This window comes from Coturnix japonica, chromosome 3 (assembly GCF_054131305.1).
Source record: "Coturnix japonica strain WE chromosome 3, WE-NBRP24, whole genome shotgun sequence".
Taxonomy (NCBI): Eukaryota; Metazoa; Chordata; class Aves; order Galliformes; family Phasianidae; genus Coturnix; species Coturnix japonica.
This window is the reverse complement of record NC_140665.1, coordinates 49372444-49392833: the sequence shown is the minus strand read 5'-3', so window position 1 is coordinate 49392833 and position 20390 is coordinate 49372444. Positions and strand designations below refer to the sequence as shown.

At 40.5% G+C, this 20390-nt stretch overlaps 1 protein-coding gene and 1 long non-coding RNA gene across 26 annotated transcripts in view; one reads left to right on the top strand and one right to left on the bottom strand.

Moving 5' to 3' along the window:
- ARID1B (AT-rich interaction domain 1B) overlaps positions 1-20390 on the bottom strand; it is a 309844-nt gene that overhangs the window by 7935 nt on the left and 281519 nt on the right. For 17 of the 25 annotated variants that reach the window (XM_015858262.3, XM_015858267.3, XM_085541547.1 and 14 more), the window contains 7 exons: positions 18166-18375; positions 14509-14713; positions 8056-8194; positions 7027-7199; positions 5143-5293; positions 4043-4159; positions 2453-2549 (listed from right to left, as the gene is read on the bottom strand). In XM_015858262.3, coding sequence (XP_015713748.2) covers positions 2453-2549; positions 4043-4159; positions 5143-5293; positions 7027-7199; positions 8056-8194; positions 14509-14713; positions 18166-18375 — 1092 coding nt within the window. The remainder of the gene's footprint in view (positions 1-2452; positions 2550-4042; positions 4160-5142; positions 5294-7026; positions 7200-8055; positions 8195-14508; positions 14714-18165; positions 18376-20390) is intronic. The other 8 variants (XM_085541551.1, XM_085541552.1, XM_015858266.3 and 5 more) reach the window with 1 other exon arrangement.
- On the top strand, positions 14015-19600 carry LOC107311611 (uncharacterized). Its single transcript, XR_001554164.3, has 2 exons — positions 14015-14152; positions 19319-19600. It is a non-coding gene; the product is annotated as an uncharacterized LOC107311611 (long non-coding RNA).

The following is a 20390-nucleotide window of genomic DNA, read 5'->3' as shown; positions in this document are numbered from 1 at the left end:
GTGCTCTCAAGCAAAAAACATTTGAATTAAATTGGCAGTTTCTGAATATATGATGTGTGTTAAATTCAAAGTTATGGTTCCCAAGGTATCTATATCTACATATAGATAAAATTCTGTATGTATTCTATATGGGTCAGTTAAAACGGCTCGGGGATTCATAAACTCATCTTCCAAATTTGGTGCACATAAAACTGCAACTGCTGAATTGCTTGAAAGTATATGTATTTTTAACCTGCTATAGAGCTGCCTGGCTACTCAAGAAAAACCTATTTTCAGTCTTACATAAACTACTTGCTGTGGTAAATTCCACGCTTTGGGCCAACTCATACATTAAGAACTGACTCAGTAGTTGCCGCACCTAAAAAGAAGGTGCTTGTTTTGCTACAGGGATTCCACATGCTTAAAGCAGACACCTGGGAATGAAGCATGTGCCTTTCTCAAGGCAGTTCAGAGTTCTCGTCTATGCAGTGGCTAGACGCTTAATGGCAACCAAGTACTGAGGACAGTGATGCACCTCAATTCCCACTCCTGTGTAAGGGTTCAGCAAGTGTCCAAGGCTGCACAATGTGTTTCTCCCCACTGGGAAAGGGGAGTTGTGAGACCTTACAGAAGACAAAAGCACACTAACACTGGTAACCTGCTGCGTAATAACTCGTGGCCTGTAAGCATTCATACAAGAATTGAAAAACCTGGCTCAAAGTGCTTTATTAGCCCCAGGGGTTCATGCACAAAGCACCTCCTTTGCAGTCATTCCCTAGCCTTCAGGCTATGGATAAAACTCCGAAAGGGTTATTTTTCACATTCCTGAACCACTACAGGGTGAAACCTAGGAAACTGAAAGCATATGGTCAGGGCAACCTGGTCTTTAGCTAGGTGGAAAATGGAAAAGGGGAATGCTCTGGGAGTGGGTGCCCCCTCTTTGAGAGGGGTGGAGGGGGGAGAGGGGGACAAGGCCAGGATTCACTCTTCTATGTTATTTTGCATTCATACTTGAATGCATTATGCATTCAAGAGCCATTATATGCTCTTCACACCTAAGCATATAAACAACAACAGAGACAGGGCACAATGTATATTTTCACAAATTCCAGTTGCCTCCTTGCTTTAATGAATATGTAGTTCACATACAACCTACATATTTTAGCATGGAATATCACAAACTCTTCTATAATGAATCTTCTCTATTTCCCCACTAAATCACCTTGACATATATGTTCATCATGAAGAACAACAAAGCAGTTTCTTGATTACACTATCTCAGAAATCCTATGATTCAGCATGAAATCAAACTTTGTACACATTTTTAGTACAGTGTAACCTAAGATCTCCATTTTTTTCTTTTTTTTTTCAAGTCTGAATTTCCTAGTGAATCATAGCATCATCGAGGTTGGAAAAGGGCCCTAAGATCATCCAGTCCAACCATCCTCCTGTCACCAATATTTCCCACTACACCATAGCCCTCAGTACGACAACTAAACGTTTCTTGAGCACCTCCAGGGGAAGTGATCCCACCACCTCCCTGGGCAGCCCGTTCCAGCAGCTGACCACTGTCTCAGAGAAGTGGAATGCTATCCCCGACAGAAAACAACTATCTGTAAATAGCTGAAAACGGGTGTATTTTTGTAATTATATCACAAGGAAATGCCTTCTATTTTGGAAGCTAGCTTCAATTACTGTGTGACTAGAACTGACTTCATAACATGCAGAATGAAACTACAACCTTGTTGAAGCAAGTGGAATTTTGTCATTAACTTACAAGATGTTATTTTACCCACAAAGCAGTAATGATACATCTTACAAAAACCTTAATTATTAGTATCATCTGTATTTACAAAGATTTTATAAACAGAGACTGAAAAGTACAAATATTTAAAATATGATTAATAATAAAACATTTTTCTCATGTATTTGTAACGACTGCTAGAGAGAAGACACAGGGAAAATGCCATCTGATATATATTAAAGATAAGTAACTCAGGTGACCCACCACAGCATTCTAAATAACTGTGAGTACTGCTTGTTTTACACTGTTCTGGTTTTCTGTTGGGTTCCCTGGCTACGTGACATAATTTGAGTCCATCTGCCAGTCAAGCAATATTTTCCAATTTGCCTCTGAAGGTGAGGCAGCACCACTTTACTAGTCTATTAATTATATTTTCCCCCTGTGCTGATTATAAGCTTGAGACATTCATTTGATACACATTCAAAGCCACAAAACTTCTAGAACTTCTGTTAAAGTATATGTCCTTCCAGGTGTAATGAACATAATCTCCAATAGAAGCATATATGCTGCTTATCCTTATGGGCTGTGATTCTGACCCAAATTACAGTGCTCCTCTGTGCTACAAGACATATATCTCATCAACAAAGTTTTGAGTGTATACAGAATTTTTGAGTGGCATTTCTTAAAAAAAACCACAACTATGAATATGGCTGTTTTCCTTTCTCCTACCTGCTGCTGTGGATACATTCCAGGTTGATGTCCTCCATATGGTGGCTGTCCTGAGGGAGGTCCTTGTCCTGGATACTGCTGCCCATATGGTTCGTGCCTAAAATGAAGCATTCAAATCAACACTTAGAGCTGCTGGAGTTTCTAAGACAACAGTGAAAGGACGCTGCTCTCACAATCTTGCACCTTGAAGATACTCGCCATCTGGAATCAAGGTGAAGACATGGTGTGGGAGGGTCCAGAGACCACCAAGAGAAGGAAGAAGGCAAAGCAGATAAAGGAAAGAGAAGCAATAAAGATGCAGTGGAGAGATTTAGGAGTAGTATTAGGAATGGGAATAGTGTACGGTCAGCAAAGAGGTAAGAAAGGCAGCTGCAGTGACACTAGGAACCAGTCATAGCAGGATAAATTCCTGATGTATATAGTTCAAAGGCTGAGCATGTCAAGATTCTATTTTTTTTACAGTGTAGGTTTACAAGAAGACTACTTTCTGGACTAAGAATGTAATAAATGTATAGGCGTATATGTTAAGTACACAATCAATGCCTAACTGCTAATTTGAAGAGAAATTCTAAGATTCTAAACTGTGATACACTATAATACGTAGCATTTAAACACATCTTTACCGAGTAAAAGCAGTGCTTTTACAATTTTGCTAAGATTCATGTAATTTTTTAACTAAAGCTACATAATGAGGCATACACAAGAGGCAGAGCTGAGCTGTACTTGGAAACTTACCTGCGGCCCCTTATAACCTCTGAGGGGCACTGCAGTGCAACTTCAGCATTTTTAGCACATCTCAATAAAAATTCGTTTGCGGAAATGAAGTACTTGGAAAGTCTTAAGACTATAACATTAATGCTGTCTTGCAGACCAGTAATTACACACTGTACATAACCAGTAAGAACTTATCAATTTGAGTATAATAATGGAAATAATATACCACAGAGAGTCTGAGAAACAAAATAGGATTAGGGAACCTGATATGTTAAATGAACTGATGAGACATGGCTTTTCCAAGAGCAGAGATGAGAGTGAAAGCAACAGTTTTTCAGTATCTCCTAAAATGTTGATGTAGATGGAGAGAAAATACCTAACAACAGTTAAACAGACCACACACCTGACAGGAATTGCTTACAATCATCCAAGATTGGATGTGCAGTTAGATGAAACTGGGCAAAGTATATATTTTATATACATATATAAAAGGAAACACTTTCTAAATGTTAGTTTGGTTAGGAACAGGATAACAATAACCCAAGAGAAACTATGGAAGCTTCAGAATGGGTGTCATTCAGTGCTACACTGAAGAACTCTGGCCTGTACATTCAGTTCAGCATAGGCAAGGAGATGCACAAGGTAGTATGCATGCTCCTTTTCTAACACCTGTGATTCTATAGCTACACAAAGTCAACCAATTTTCCCAGGCCTCTGTTACTCTCCAGAAACTGAACCAATGGTAAAAACCTAAGTAAGAGCAGGCAAAGCATAAGCAACACCAAGAGGTCGCATATTCTACGTGACCTCACAGAGTCTGCTAGCACTCATTAGCTGGTTATTGAAGATGTTACAAACAGAGAAATCAATGTTCACCTTTGCTGGCCAGGGTAACGATTAGGAGAGTACATGCTTGGGTCACTGTTTGAAGGCACCATGTTGCTTTGACCAGGTGGTCCCATACTGCCTTCAGGACCCAGCCCATGATCCGACCTAAAAAATGACAAAGGAAACCCCATTCCGTAAAAAGTACTTATTCTCCAAAATTGGCAACAAAACATATCCCTTAAAGAAAACATTCTCTTGACTTATCATCTTCCACTTCAATCAGACTTCCCAGCATATGACCTGTTGAGCAACGTTACAGTTGTGTCACTCCACACACCTACTGCTTCGGACTATGAGAAAAAACTCTGCTCCACTGCTGCACTTAAAAGACTCACACTGCATAACTTTGGCTGCCACCAGGAAAAAAAAAAGGGAAGCTAGAGTACACAAGCTAATGAAAGTAAAAGTGGGAATATTGCCAGAGATGCAAAAACTACTCAAATACTTAATATAATTCAAACATTCTCCATCGTCTCTGCTTGCTATAACAGTGTTCAGTTGTCAGATGTTTCACTATTCCTTTTTTTTTTTTTTTTTTCCTTTTTAATTCCAAAGGCTTTCCCAGGATAAACAAAGAGAACCAAATTTATTTCTGCTTACTTCACGGAAGGCAAACTTCTGAGGGTCCTGACAGACACACTGAAATACTAGCGCCCCTACAGCTCAGACAACAGACTCCAGACTCTCCAAAGATAATTCACTAACAGACCACAAACCAAACAAAGGCTGTGCATTTTGTTTTCCAGAAAAAGCCCACCAACAACTGTTTAGGTGAAAACACTGCAAGACGACTTGAGTGCTACTTGCTGCCACAGCCCAGCACAGCAGCCAGCTGCAGGCAGCTGTCAAACACACCCACTTGCTGATCTGCTGCAGCTTAAGTGACTTAGAAGGTTTAACAATTCCTCCTTATTAATTCCTGTGAACAGCTAGATGCAGTCATTACTAATGGTTTAACTCCCAGTGACTTAGTATGATGCTGTAGGAAATACAGGCTGCCATGTTCTCTACAATGTGAGATGGGAAAATGAGAAGGGAGATGATGGTTTTCACTAACGGTCTTCGCTTTTTCCTGAAGAAAAACTCACCTCCTGTCATAGCCACTTCCATAAGAGAACTGCTGTCGCTGGCTCATGCTCATGTTGGACATTGCTCCAGATGGACTCTGGTTATACATATCCTGTATTCCACTGTTAGGCATTTGTCCAGGGGTCATGAAAGGCTCATTGCTTCCAGGCACTGCAACAGCAAAGGAAATTAAATATATTATTCTGGGTGTTTGAAGATATCTTTCTATTAAATGATATATTTTAAAATAATGTTCAGATCTCTAACACTGCCAAGGAGAATTAGCTGTGTCTGACAAGCTCTCCAGGGCCTGATGAAAACTCATGAAGTACTACCACTACCACGATGATGGTTATAATAATATATAGGAGCTGCAAGTGAAGAGAATAATCTTATCATACCAAACCAAGCTCATCAGGCACTGAGGCAGCTTCTTCCCTGAGGTCTTTATAGCTGAAGATGAACTTGCTCTTGCTCTTTTCACCCCCAAGAATGCTAAATATGAATTCAAACATAAACCTTACAAAACAGATAAACTTAAGTCTCATAGTTTGGATTGGATTATAAATCCGCAGGAATCAGGCTCTTCTTTTTCCCATAAAGCACTCTCTCTATATAGACTTGCTTACAGAAAGGTTACTGTATCCTAAGGTAGCTTCTTGAGCAGGATGGGCATATTTGAAAGGTCCAAGAAAAGGCACATACAATACTATATTTCACATAGTTCTCCAAGCAGACAGAAAGTGACTCTATTCTTTAGTCCTTACTTGTAGATACTAAACAGACATTTCTTTTTTGACTTAAGGTAAATATGATACATACGACAAAGTGCAATAAACACACTTAATCTCATGTGGATGCAATAATTAAAATGAATCTAAGACAGAGAGGACCTTCCTCTTATTCCAAACGTGTTGTACTAGTGACTACAATCCAGGTAACATGATTTAAAGGAAAGATTTAAAATAATTGTATCAGAATAGCTGGCTGTCTTAAACTATCTCCTCACTGCAACACATATGAGGCAGCTCGACCTTGGTAGGTCCCTTCCAAATGAACTGTTCTAAGTCTAGTCTAGTTCAGTCTACTCTAATCTGGTCTGGTCTCATCTGGTATGTTTCCTTCTTCCTTTGATTTCTGGACTTCTTCCTGTTTCTCCCTTTTGCTCTCTTTCAATTTCCACTTCTCAATTTCACCTCCTTCATCTGCTCCTCTCTTTGCAGCCACTGTGAGTCCTGCTGAAGTTCTGACTTCACCCTTTCCTACATACACGGTATACAAGATTGATTCACTTTAAGCACAATTTACAATATCCACATAAATATCTGTAAGTTAATTGCCCCAAGGGACACGAGTCAGGCCTGACATTAGATTTGGTTTTTGCTTTCTACAAATGGTGTGTTTTAAACCTTTTGTCAGGGGGTGTCCAAATGAGAAGAGAGTTAAGCTTTCCTATGTTGAAAAATATGTAAATTAAGACAGAGAGCATTAGGAGACTTGCTCAGTTGCACACACTGTTCAGCTCTTCCACAGTCAGGCCTGTTTCTTCACAGATTCATCTTCTAACATCGAAGTTCAGCATCTGACATGCAGAGTTGCTACCCATATTCATAAAGCATACTGCATTGCATAAAATCTATCCCTAGCAATTTATGCCATTGTTCCTGAAATTTGCTCCTAGAAGCAGTTTTAGGAATCAGTTAAGCCTCAAATACACAGCATGACCCTGAGAAGGGAAAATATGACCAGGGTAGAATGAAACAATTGCACTGCATCTCCCTTTTTGCTACAAGAACACCACTTTGTCAACAGCAGAATCAGCTACATGTACAGCTCATTCTGATGACTAAGGTGTCCTGATAACATCTATGTCAGTAGGGAAGAAGATGATACAAAGAAAATACCTTTTCTCATTCCACCAAAAGGATCTTTATTCGGCTCGTATGGCATCCTCCCCATCATATCTGGCATGTTTATTCCCTGCTGGTATGGTGCATTTGGCGTCATGGAGTTTCGCTTCGGGAATGCTGAATCACTTACATCAGAAAAGGGATCATGCACGCTAACTGCGCTGTTTCTAGCAGATGAGAAAAAGGAGGCATTACCATCATCGTGTATTCATAAGAGCTGTGAAAACAGACCAGACTATAAAACACTGCTGCATTTGTCAGTGATCGGCACAGGATACATCTGAGGAAGAAGCAAACAACTTTCACAATCATTAAAAAATCCACCCTTTCATTTTCCCAAGCTTATCTGGATACTTACCTTAACAATCAGGGTTTTTCACCTGTGTATGTTCCTATTAGCCATGTAAAAATCTAAACTTTTAGGAAATTTCACAAAGCTGTGTTCCTCACAAACACAAAAGCTTCATATGCTGTGTCAAATTAGCATTACTTTTTATCAGTTTCATATGTATTACCTTTCAAATTTACCAAGCTTTCCCTTGCTCTCCCCCTACAGACTAAACAACTACTTGATTACCTTCCTAACATCATTTCTGAAAGGGATCTCTTGGTCCATCCAGCTGAATCCTCCGCTATCTCACTGTTAGTGTAATACTAACATATTAGAGATAATACTCTCATACAATACTAACATAATAGAGATAATACTCTCAATCTGTGCACCCAAGAAGGAAGGCTGCATTCTAACATGCTGCTACTGGGTTCAACCTCCCACCCCAATCTTCACATATTCACATGCTCTAGCTTGCACTAGTGCTCGTTTGATTCTTCTCTGCTAATGTAGCTCCTAATCCTTCCTCCCCTTCCTTCTCTTCCCTCCAGAAAAAGATGATTTTCTGCCACTTCTAAGACTGGGTTGGCTCACCACAGAATCAGATGAGTGCCTGTATAGTTGGGAAAGACTGGCTTTAACTGCTGTAGAGCAACAGCATAAGAGAAAATGAAGCAAAGCCCATTTCATACCTGCCACCCTGCATAGGTGTCATCTGTCCGTGAGGTGTTGATGCTGGTGTTGGAGGCTTCAGATCGCCTGGCACTTCTGTCATGGAATTACTGCCAGTAGACTGCGGAGTCTGTGGGCCTTGCAAGGAACCAGAATTAGCTGGAAGATTAGAGAAAAAGGAAATATTAGAAGGCAGTAGCCAAATTACTGCAGAAATAATAATAATCAGCGAGAGAAACTGGTTGTTTCCCTCATGAGCCTGCTTACACCATGCATCTCAATACTTTGTAACCTCCATAAAATCCTCTGAGATCAGGATATGCTGTGAGGTAATAGCCATCATCTTTCCTAGAATCATGAATTTAAACCACTGCCTGAAGCAACACAAATAGAAATCATCTAGATGAAGGATCATTTAAATCAGAGGTCAGAGGTACAAAGTTAATTGTCTATAGTTTACAACAGAGTAAATGAAAAGCTGTTCTTTGGCACAGCTTCTTTATATATATAATCACTGCCACAATACTGATATTTATAAAGCAAATTTCAGCCAGGAGCTTTTCCTACAAATTTAAACCACTGTATTAATATAAGAACATAATCTAATTTACTACTAAAAGGAAGACGTTTCTGAGATGAAACGTGGCTAATGGTTAGGGGCACAACGTTACGCTATGCCATCTTTGAGACAATGTGGCAAAAGACCGAACTCAAGAAATTTAGGCCATCTGGGTTAAGAAGAAAGCATAGCACTGTAATAATAGCAATGGACAACTTAACAAAATGCAGTTAGGATGACTGTAGAGCATGTGTAACAAGAGCAGGTCAGTTCTGCAAAAATTTTTATGTTGAGATCTCAGACAGCAATAGAGTACCTGCACTACTGTCCTCCTTAACCATGGCGAATAGAATCATAGAATATCCCAAGCTGAAAATAGCTACATTTTTGATGTGACGATGAATGGAGAGAAGCATGTAATGTTCTACTCTAAAGAGACTGAGCAGTAATAAGGACATTAAATGAATATATCATGTAAGCTAATGATAGATTACATTCAGAATAGTCTTTTAAAGTAGACAGTGCAGTTTCTATTTTCATACGAATACTGAAAAGGTCTTCTGACATATGATGTGGCATTTTTCTGATTTAGAAGGTGGTAGATGGGCATTGGTAACATTGCCTAAGCTTTGCATCAGTTTGCCCTTGTCTGCTTTGGTGCCTGAAACAGGAATTCTTACTCGTAGAAGAGAACTTGTAGGATACCTTTGTGTTATCATTTTTAAGTACCTTACTATTGTTGTCCAACAATTAACAAAACTTTAGAAATTACTGTTAGAGGAAAAACTGGAAGCAGCATAGGGGCTGTTCTTCTCTATGTGAAAGAGAGAGTAGTTTATAATTGCCTCAGAATCCTAGAACACACATCACCCTGACAGGCAGAGCTTGTTTTTAACTGAAGAACACCCGTTTTATGTGTTTCATTTATATCTGTAACACATGTTCCACTATCTGGAAATCAGTCTCAGTAGCAACAGCATATGTAAAATGCACATTTTGTAGACCACACTGTTCCTGTTCTTAACTTTCTAAGGTGTGTTTGGATTATACTCACATTGTAATGAGGTTCAAAAAGAGTTCAAGAAAAGCTCTTTGTTAGCACTGACACAGTTACAACAACATGTGTAACAGCTAAAGCTACATTTGACTGAGGGCTTTGGTGCAGTAATAAAACATACATGTAAAACAATAAAGAAAATCATCACGTTCACATAAAATGAGCCTTTTGTATTTTGACCCCTGGGTGAGACAGGATCATTTTCCTGCCTTTTTGTATCCTAAGGTCTCCTGCACTTTAAACACAATGCTGGATTACTTCTAAAAAGCTTGAAAGCATTTCTGAGTTGTCACACACCATCATCTTGTTATATTAGAACCATGTAAGAAAACATCTTAGTCTACCCATATACTTGCTGTAAAAAAATGATATTGCATCTCCCTGCACATTTCTCTGATGATTGGCTTTTAAGCAGCAATTAAGTTCTTCCCTATTCTACCTCAGCAAAGAAATTAATTCATATCTAAAGTAAATCTAAATAAAACAAGTAAAATATTCCTCACTATTTATGAGCTGTGTGAATATACAGAATCTTTCCTACAAATAAAAACGTAATTTTTAGATGCCTTTTTTACAAGGAAAGTTTTAAGAACAATAAGAAGATATCCAACTGGGAACCGGCAAGCTACCTTTCTATCTGCTGGGCGGTAGTTATAGCTGTTCCCTTCCACCTTGACTCTTTTCTAAATGACTGCTTTTAAACATATGAAAAATTGAAGGCAAATACTATTTATAAAAGGTGCAAAGTTTCTGGTACTGTTTAGTTAACGTACTTTGCTGTAGGCCTCTGTTGGGTCAGGCACAATACTACGGAGAAGGGACTGCTAATCTCTGGATTAGGTCATCAACCACCACGAAGAGCCAAAGTGAGGACAAATATATATATATGTCATATGCTCATAGGCCACTGAGTAGCTCATCTACAACCTAGTAGAATGGGAATCACACTCCTTTTTTTCTTCAGTGGCTACTGCAAAGGTTGGTTTATTATTTTAAAGACCTCATATACAGTTGTAATGAAGACCAAGAAAAAAAAACAACACGGAGTCTGAGTCTGACTGAAGACTGTGGCACAAACAGAGGCCATCAGTGAGAAGTGACGTCCTACACTCAGCTCACTCAATGGCAGAATCACAGCACTGCTTGGCCTTTTTCTTGCAAAGCCTGCAAAGCTGCTTTCAGGAAATACCCTTTATTTACCAGAACAAAAAGACACAGAAAAAAAAAACCAAACAAAAAAACCAAACCAAAAATCATTAAAAGAAGCGTTTTCTTGCCAGCAATTTTTTTCCTCTAGGAAAAAAAGAAAAAAAAACACAACCCAGCAACCTCTTGAAATGCCATTAATATGAGGCCTGACATGCTCTCTAGGATATCCCTACCTTTTGCCAGAAGCTACAAATGTATACTCTAAAGTAAACAATGGAAAGGTTACTGAAGGTTAAGCACATTCACACTCTCCAGCCCAGCAGCCAGCTGCCACGCTGGGAGGATAATTTACACGGCACAAACCCAGTGCCCCACTCTGGCCTGCTGGGTGCACTGGCTATGGTGTAGCCCAATCCCCCTCACCCCCCCACCCCCGGCGGGAGCGGGGTGCCTCTGCCTGCCCTCCTCCTCCAACCCCTCACCCATCCATCTTCCGTGGGGATTCCCTGGCTGGCCTCGTCGCTGCATGACATCACCTGTCTGCTAAGAATAGCACTTCAGTCAGTCAGCCAAGACAGATGGGTTTGGTTACAGAGGCGTTCATCAAACGGCTGTGGAGTGCCGCGTCCCCCCCCGCTGTCCCCTCCCCAAGTCTTGTTTCTCTGCTGCCAAGGAAACGCTCCCTTGCTCTCCTCCCAGAACAGGCACATGTTCTCCAGGTCTATTGTGACTCAGTCTCTGCTGACATCAGGGCCGGCAGCTGTGTGTTACTCAGGAGCATCCCTCCCAGCTGTGCCTTAGTGCCCATCCTGCTCCTTTGGCACAGGGTAAATACCTCAGTCTGCATTTTTTGAGTCACACACACTAAGCTAACTGCAGCCAAAGATTTACAGTACATCTGCAGCTCTCAGTAGTGATGGGAAATCCCAACCATAGTGCTACAAGAACTAACACATGAACCCAGACCACTGCATTGCAGTCCCCTAAGTTCAACTTGCACATCACATCTTTCCCCTGAGGGGGCAGGGTCCTCCCACTGGGACCCGCTTGCTCCAGTTGTCACACTGTGTTTCCTAGCGTGCCCACTCTAATGCCCCACATTCAAAGGGTAGTTGAGGCAGCCACACAGCCACCCTTTGAACGAGGGACATCCAAAAGAACCGACTTGCTCTGACCCTGTGCTTCTGCTTGTACCTTCCTGAGCACCTACACTAAGTGGGGACTTGATTCTCCTCTGTACCAAGAAGGTTGCTCATCACAGAGCATCTGAAATATTTATTTTCAAAAACGTTATGAAGATCAGCTGGTTCTTAAACTCTCATGACCCAGATCTCGTAGCATCAGCTGTACAACTAACAAAATACAACAGCCCCTCTCTGAGGCAATTCTCCCTCCTTCTTTTTTTTTAAAACCAAAATGCCCAAAGCACTAACACTGCCGCTGGCTCTCTGCACATGGATTTAGCTTCAAAGCTGCTCTGCCTACTCTGAGCTAGCTGCACAACAGACGTGAATGGTTACAGCAAGGACCCTCTGAGGCTACTGTTTCTTGTTGTATTGGGCTCCTCTTTCCTCTGAATGCCAAAGAGTAACAGATTATCTAAAATAGATCCACAACTCTACTTCTTTTGTGCAGCTAATGTTGGCATATACTGAAGGAAAAGGAGCGAGAAAAGAAGCTGAGTATTAGAGAGAACAGGCCTGTACTCTCTGCAGCATCTATACCTCAGCGGGATTTCATGTACTGAAGCTGAAACACACTGGGAAAGCCTTTCTCTGTAGAGAAGTGCAGTCCATTCAGTGACACGAGTTCTTTTCTAGCCAACAAAACAAATCTTGAGATCTTTGCTTGCTTCCTCCTCTACTAGTTTCTATGTCCTGCTGTGTTTTTATTTTAGAAAAATAGTTTCAGTTCCCCTCATAGGCAGCTTCCTTCAATGTTATGATAAATTTAAACTCAGACTTTGTCATTTTCATCCCTAGTGCCCTGATACAAAGGACTCAGTAAAATGCTACATCTGGTATTTCTGTTTCTTTGTTTCCTGTCTGTGTAGTTAAATAAGGATTCTTTAACTCAAACTTCAGCTGATTCACAGTGATTGTCCCTGAACAAACTGCTGGGAGCTGTGCTGGAGGGGGATGGGCAAGGGCAGATACAGCAAAGCACAGCATCCTTTCATTTTCAGTACTGCTGCTCAGTTTTAGAAAGAGATGAATTTTCTCCTCACCCTCCTTTGTCAGCCTCAATTGTCTTTTCGGGAATGACAGGGAAACACAACACCTTCTAATTTTTGCACTGGGAAATATTCTAGATATGCTATGCACATTTCAGACCGATAAACATTTGGGCTACAGGTTTCACTTCTTCTACTGAGTGTACTTCTCCATCTTCTAAACTCACTTTACAAAGTCACCTACTTATGTATTAGGCAATCAGCACTGGGGTACCTGATAAGCCTAAATGTTAATGAGGGAGAGGAATTATTTATGGATTTACACAAGGAAATGTAGCTAGGAAGATTTTAACTAAACACTTTCCCAAATCCTTATGCTGAAAAATACAGAAAAAGATCTAACCCTTATCACCAGCAGTAGTACAAAATGAAGCCTGCAAACCACCTGGAGAGGTTGCTGCGTCCCTGACTCTCAACTTCCCATTTTCTACCAGTGAAGTGAAATAACAGAAGTTATCAAATACTTTTCTGTTATTGCCTTCCACAGGGAACTGCTGTAAACATTCCAGGAATTACGTTCTCCTGGCATTAACACAAGGTGATCTGCCTAACAGTACTTCTGAAGGTAAGTATTAGCAGAATTATTCTGTTGCTCAGAAAAGTCCAATAACCAGCAAATCCAGTCCAGATGTCAGTGTAATAGAATAATACTTACTACACCTTTTCTTAAGTGCTTAAATTTGTTGCTGCTGAAGATTTTTCCTTGAATATCACTCATGGCTATCAAATCTTTTGAGTCTTAAATTAAATTGATTTAGAAAGAAAACTGTGTGGTTCCAAACATCACACCGTACGAGTAAAAAGATCAGCCAAAATTAATCACTTCCAGTTTTGATTTTACAAAGATGAAAACAGTAATGCTAACAACTTATCTGGCATACAGGATTAACAACAATAGAAGAAAGAGCGTGTGCCTCCAGACTACAATGTCTGGCAGTGGGGATACACCACGCTCTCAGCTCTCTCCATCTGCCATACATTCAACACAAGCCACATCAGAGCAACCATCTGAGATCCACTCATTAGCCCAGCATCTGCCATCCTGCCTCCAACTGAAGTTGTGCTGAACAACAGCCACGCTGAAAATGCAGCTTCAGAGTCGTGGTAATCGATGTGCAGGTAAGAGGATCTCATCTTTAGATAAGTGGACAATCCTAGTGCTGGCTGCCTCACCTCACACAGCACAAGCACATCCTTGAGAATTCCTTCATTTTGACTAAAACAACGTAACTCTTTTGAACCTTAAAGGGTATGTTGGCAGACACATCTTGAGCAGCGATCAGATATATAACTGTGGTTCACATATCTGATCTGACTCAGTTCAGGAGCTAGATAAAGTTTAAAAACAATGTATTTGTTCTTACAGTCTGTCTAATATTAGCAAGACACGCTTCTGAAGATATAAACTGCAACCTAGTGAATATCATCTGCGTTTAAAAAATGGTTGTGTAAGAGGCTGCATTTTTTTCACTTACCAGGAGATGGCGGCTGAATCTTAGGTTGTTTCTTAGTATCTCCAGTGCTGAACACTTCTGGAGGGGGCTCCTCCCCTCTCTCGATCTTGCACTCGAAGGCAAACAAGTACTGAATATACTGTTTTTTCAGGGAGCTGGCTGCACTGCTCGAAGTGCCAACGTTCAATGTTGTTGCAAGCTCACGCCACTTCTTGTTTTTATTAACCTAGCACAATAAATGGCAGAATCATTGGTTTGCAGCAAAGTGGTTTGTTTAAAAGTAAGGAGACAGAAAAAAAAAATAAAAAAAAAGTACTTAACATCTTGGTTTACTTTTTTTATTTTCCTCTTCTAACTAATGCTCATTACGCCCACATGCAGTAATGCATAGACAGCATTTACAGTTATAAAACCATTAAGGAACCTGCTGATAGCTACATAAAAAGCTTTGCTTGTACAAAGTCTTCTGCATGGTGCATCTTTTAAATGCTTTGCACTCTTCCAGGGCCTCTGCTCTTCAGTTAGCAATTTATCTCCAAGCAAATGCACACTCACTCTCACTCTGACACCCACCCACACCCACCCCATTCTAATTAAAAAGCAGCTTCTGAAAACTAATTTAAAAAGCAATAACAGCATTATTCTGCAATTTAAGCGTTTGAGCACTGATATGAAAAATATTTTTTTCTCCAGAATAGCTACCAGCTGTCAGACAGTTTAGCCTATAATTCCTGGTTTGAGTCCTTTCACTTCACAGCGTCTTGCAGGGACAGATCAATGATCCTTTGGCTAGATGAGATGCAGAGTGGAGCGAGGCCCTTTAATTAATTTTGGCAGACTTCAAACACACAGGGCTAGTCCAGCAACACCCTGTACTGCAGTGCTGACTGCACAACTCTGCTGTGAGTCTTGTTTGCAATGCAAGGCTGAGAATATCCAAAGATCCTCTTCCTGAGTTCCTCAAACACAGCTGATCTGTAGTAACAGCTTAGTTCTTTTATCATCCTGGATGTTGCCACTGGCTCATGCACCTGCATCAGACAGGGTATTGTTTTTGCTGTACCATCTGATGCTCTGAAGTTCATTCGACCAGTTGTGCAATTGTTAGGTATGGTCCAAGGATGGGAGGGAACACTGACATAAATGGGCTTTGAGCATCTGGGCCTTTGTTGAGGAAGAATCCTGATTCTTGCGTGCCATGATGCTTTGTACTTGTCCTGAGGCCTGAGATTTTATGATTCCAACTTAACTTCACTAGCCACAAAGATTATCATTAGTTATACAGTTCCTATGCCCTTCTGCTAGCAAAAGAAATATTTCTTAAATTTCTCTCTGTATTTAATAACATCAGTACTGCTGCCAGACTTCTGAGGATTAAATAGCAGGCAGATTGGCATGGTTACGCAAAGTGTTTTTATTTCTCTGGTAGATCCCGCAAGAACCCAAGAGTTAAAGAAGATATTTTCCATAAATTGCCCCTGCCAAGGCTTGAAATCCAGCTAGACAGCCCTTTGTGCCTACTGACGTACAGCTAAGTGGTACATAATGAACACACTGCATAATGCAAACAGAAATATACAAGCCTAAATGCCCACTGCATTGCCATTTAAAAGAAGGCTGCCAGCAGCTGGTCTGCTCATGTTGGGACCCCATCAAAAGCACGTATTTGGAGAGCATGTACTGCTGCTGCACAGCGACGTTCCCTGTCACTCTCTGGGCAGAATCAGGAGATGTGCAGCGTAGCAGCTGGAGTAACAACTTTTTAGGAGAGTGTCACTCAGAAGCATTTAAATAAATCTCATCAAGCAAAGCACTCTGCCTCACAGTAGGCCCAAACAGATAAACGTAGTGATCATTCATGTGGGCATACCAGCAAAACCAGGAGACCTTACTTTCAGTGTCAATTCTTATCAGTTCCGTAGCACACAATTTTGTAACTTGAGATCCTTCAAAAACCAGTCTAAGTGAACAGCATCTACTCTTTGGCAAAGCATATTATGTCTGTCATTGCAAATTAACACTGAGTGCCCCAAAATAAAACAAATTTCCATGTAATAAGCAAACACTAACAACTCTCTAGAACACCCCATTTGTCCCCCCTGCTTTATTTTTCATTCTAAGAGTCATGCTGTGGGCACAATCAGGCTGTATGAGGCAGAGCAGCTGCATGATACGATTTACCTGTAATAAAGTTTCTCAGCTAAAAGTAATCAAATCTTTATGATGCTGGGGGGCATGAGCTGATCACTAAAAATGTCAGGATACCATCTCTTGCCCATATATAGCATTTAACAACAGGCGAGGTGAAGTGTATTAGGTTTCTCTGCCTTCCTCTAATAACAGGAATAGCTAACATTTCTGGACTTGGGTCAGTGATTTAATTCAGCAGTCAAGTCCTGTGTTGTGAAGCGTACTATTAATAACAGCAGTAATAATGGTATTAATTAATGTTGGAAGTTTCTTTCTTGAGCTAACCAGACAGATCATTAAAATGTGCTCATTTTCTAAGGAGCTAATTTGACTTGCTATATTTTTGAGATAATATTTTCTAATTATTGTAAAATGATATATATTTAAATATTAAATACTGCATAGATATCTATCTATACCCCTATCTTTAAGTCCTAGATTTGCAAAGCATTGAATATGCAGAAATGCTCTTGAATTCACAGAAAATAAAGATCTCAGCATATCACAGTAGCTTCTAGCACCTGGCCAGACTGACCCTGTAGATGAAAACGATGCTTTGTCTTTGTAAGCACTAGGAAAGGAGAGCTAATATCAAATACAAAACCTAAATTTGCAGATACCAAAAATTCACTAACTTTTGATATTGCCAGACAAGGAAACATTGTTTTGCTCTGTGGAGGTCAGTCATACAGAACCCTATGTATGTCATTTCCACGCATTCCTTTGCTAAAGTTCCAGTTAACTGGTGAGAACCACAAACGAAATCTTCTTCCATCTGTGGCATAGCAAGTGTGCTCAGGGAGAACAAGGTCACAGATACTGTACATTCTCTATTCTAATGTAGCACTTTTTTATTCTCAGCTCTTCCTACTTTCGTTCCCCTTCTTCTCAACTAAGAAATTCATCTTTTCTTTGTAATGATTATATTTGTACTGTAAACCAAAGTATCCTGTGTTTTCCAAAGACAGGAAAAGCACAGTCTGTGTCTAAAACACAAGTGCACTGTATAGAGACAAATGAAAATAAAAGACTTGGGATGAAGGACTACATTTTCAAGAATCAGTCTACCACTTCTCTGGAGAAATGAAATGATTTGCCCCAGAGGCAGTACATCTATCTGGGAAGGTTGGTTTCTAAATCTCTTTTCTTCCAGCTATTTCCTTAAAGCTCTATCATCTGCTTTCTACATGTGAATTTGATGCAATGGCCTTTTCCTTTCCCCTTCTCTTAGCAGTATTACTGGAATACCCTGAACCTGCAACAACAATGAACTGTCCACACCAATGATCGATTTTCTTTCAAACTGCAGACTTTTAGAGCAATCATGCAGCCCAAGATGAACTCCAGACAAATATAAAAGCACAAATATGATCAAACTCTACTTAATTCTGTTTTCAGGGCTGTAAAAGTGATTGTCTAACCAGCAGGAAATATTCTAGAAAATGGTGATCTGACTTCTCCGAAAATTTGCTGTGAGGCACCTCTCACCTGCGCTAAACCTCCAATCTCTTTGACGCAGACGTACAGCCTGAACAGGTCCAAAGGCTTCTTGCCCACAGCTGGCAGACTAGCCACAGGCGTGCCCCTCTCCTCCATGAATGTCAGATACCGGTCTACCCACATCTTGCGCTCTGGTTCATTTCCAAGTTCATAGACTTTTGTGATCTTCTCTCCAGTTGTGGTAGTGGAACTTGATTTCTGCATGGCAAAAAGAAACAAGAGTTGGGGGAAGGGTGGGAAGGGGAGGGAGAAGAAAGTAAGAAACTCACAACATTGAAAAAGAGAAGATGTCAAACAAACTAAAGCTATCACACAACAGTCAGGAATGAAGGCTACTAGTTCAGGCACAAACAGTACATTCTGTCCATATACTGAAAATTCAGCTTTTTAATTAAAAGGGCCCAAACTCCCCATTCTCATGTTTCTTTAACCAATTTGAACTTTGGATCCCAGAAGGCAAGTTTCTGATGTTGCCTCATTTCATTTTAATAACAGGTATCTCTCACATAGTGCTTCTCATCCACTTATCTCAAAGTGCTTTGCAAGCAGTAATTTAAGCAAAATTGAAAATAAGTTTGTCCCACACAGCATAAACTAAAACCAACTGATCAACGCTCTTTCTTTCTACCCTAAAAAGGGCTAGAAGACCTAGAAGTGTTTCAACGGAACAGCAATAGCACAAAGATAGCCTAATACACGAAGTACAAAAATCTAGTACACTGGGGAGTGGTACCCAATTTAGAGAGTCATAAATGGTGATGCTTTACTGTCTGTTCATATCATTGCTGGCCTAGAGAAAGATGATTAAGAGTGCCTACAGTACAAGGACATTGGTGGCACTGCTCTTTGAGAACCGTGAATCAGCTGCCTGAGTCAAAAATGCTCAGGAGTAGGTAACACTCTCCTCACTTAAAAGACAACAGAAGATGGTCATTTCACATATCTTGCCTTGGGAAGAGAATGTGCATTGTGACCTGAGCAAAAATGGGATTCACAGCAATCAGAACTGAAGTACCATCAAGAAAAGTGAAAGAAGTGGAAAGAGCAAAAGTGCAGGCCTGAACCCTTTCTCTTGCTGCTATTCTGATGACAGCTAACAAAAGCTCAGGCTATCTCGACAACCTTTTCTTCTTTTTTCTAGGGACAGAGAAAGCACTGAGGCTCCTACACAAGCTGGAACACGTAACTTCTCACCATATCCTCTTTTTGCAACTGAAAGCTGGGCTGTGTGCCATGTGTGGATGGACCACACACCGTCTAAGGCCCCTGATCGGACAGCAGAGAGAAGCTGTTACCTCTGATGGCAGACCCTCCCACTTGCACAGGGTGAAGTGATTTGCCCTGCACTGGAAGATGGAGTGGCTTAGAATTAAACACAAGAGAGAAAGACTGATATAAAGCTTTAGGAAAGGAGCCAAATAGATGAAGGGAAACATACTCTTTGTATAGTAAAATCCTAAACTTGCTTATTGACTGCAGTAGGCGCGTCAAAATCATCTAGTCAATCACTCTTTTCCTCCTTTGCCTTTCCTTACTTTGAACAGGAGACAGTACTGCTCTAAAGGAAACAACACCTTAATTCTAGTCGAACACTTCTAAACAAGACTCTAGAAGTACCCCATGGGTGCTACAGCACCAGCCACTTGTACATGCCCCCACACTGTGATGGTGAACGCTGGCACTTGACACCATGAAAGATGCAGCATAGTAGCATTCCACTGCCAACGATTTTAAAAGCATTGCCACCATTCATCTTGCACATTAGCCTGGAAAATATGACAGGCTCTGTATCTCCCTCCAGCTGAAACTTGGCAATACTGGAGGAGAGCCAGGAGAAAAAGAACATGAAGCCAAGAGAGTGTGATCCAACAGTTCCATGAGCCATTGCTGTTCTTTCCAGTGAATGGATATTCACTTTAATTAAATAAATAGCCTCCCGTAAAGTTTTTTGCTTTACTTCCTGATATTGCAACTCTCTTGCAGTAGTCCTTTCTACAGTCAGATAATATTACCTTCTTCACTTAGAAACAAGACACTGCCTTGAAATTACTTCAGTCAGATTCAGTTGTATTACAAATCCTAGTAAAGTCAAGGCTGAATTAGTTTTACTAATATTAAGAGGCTGTCAGGAGAATATTCTGACATGTCCTGCAGATTTTGAATATGCAGTGGAAGCACAAATTGGTCCTGTAATGGCAACCACCTTTCTCAAA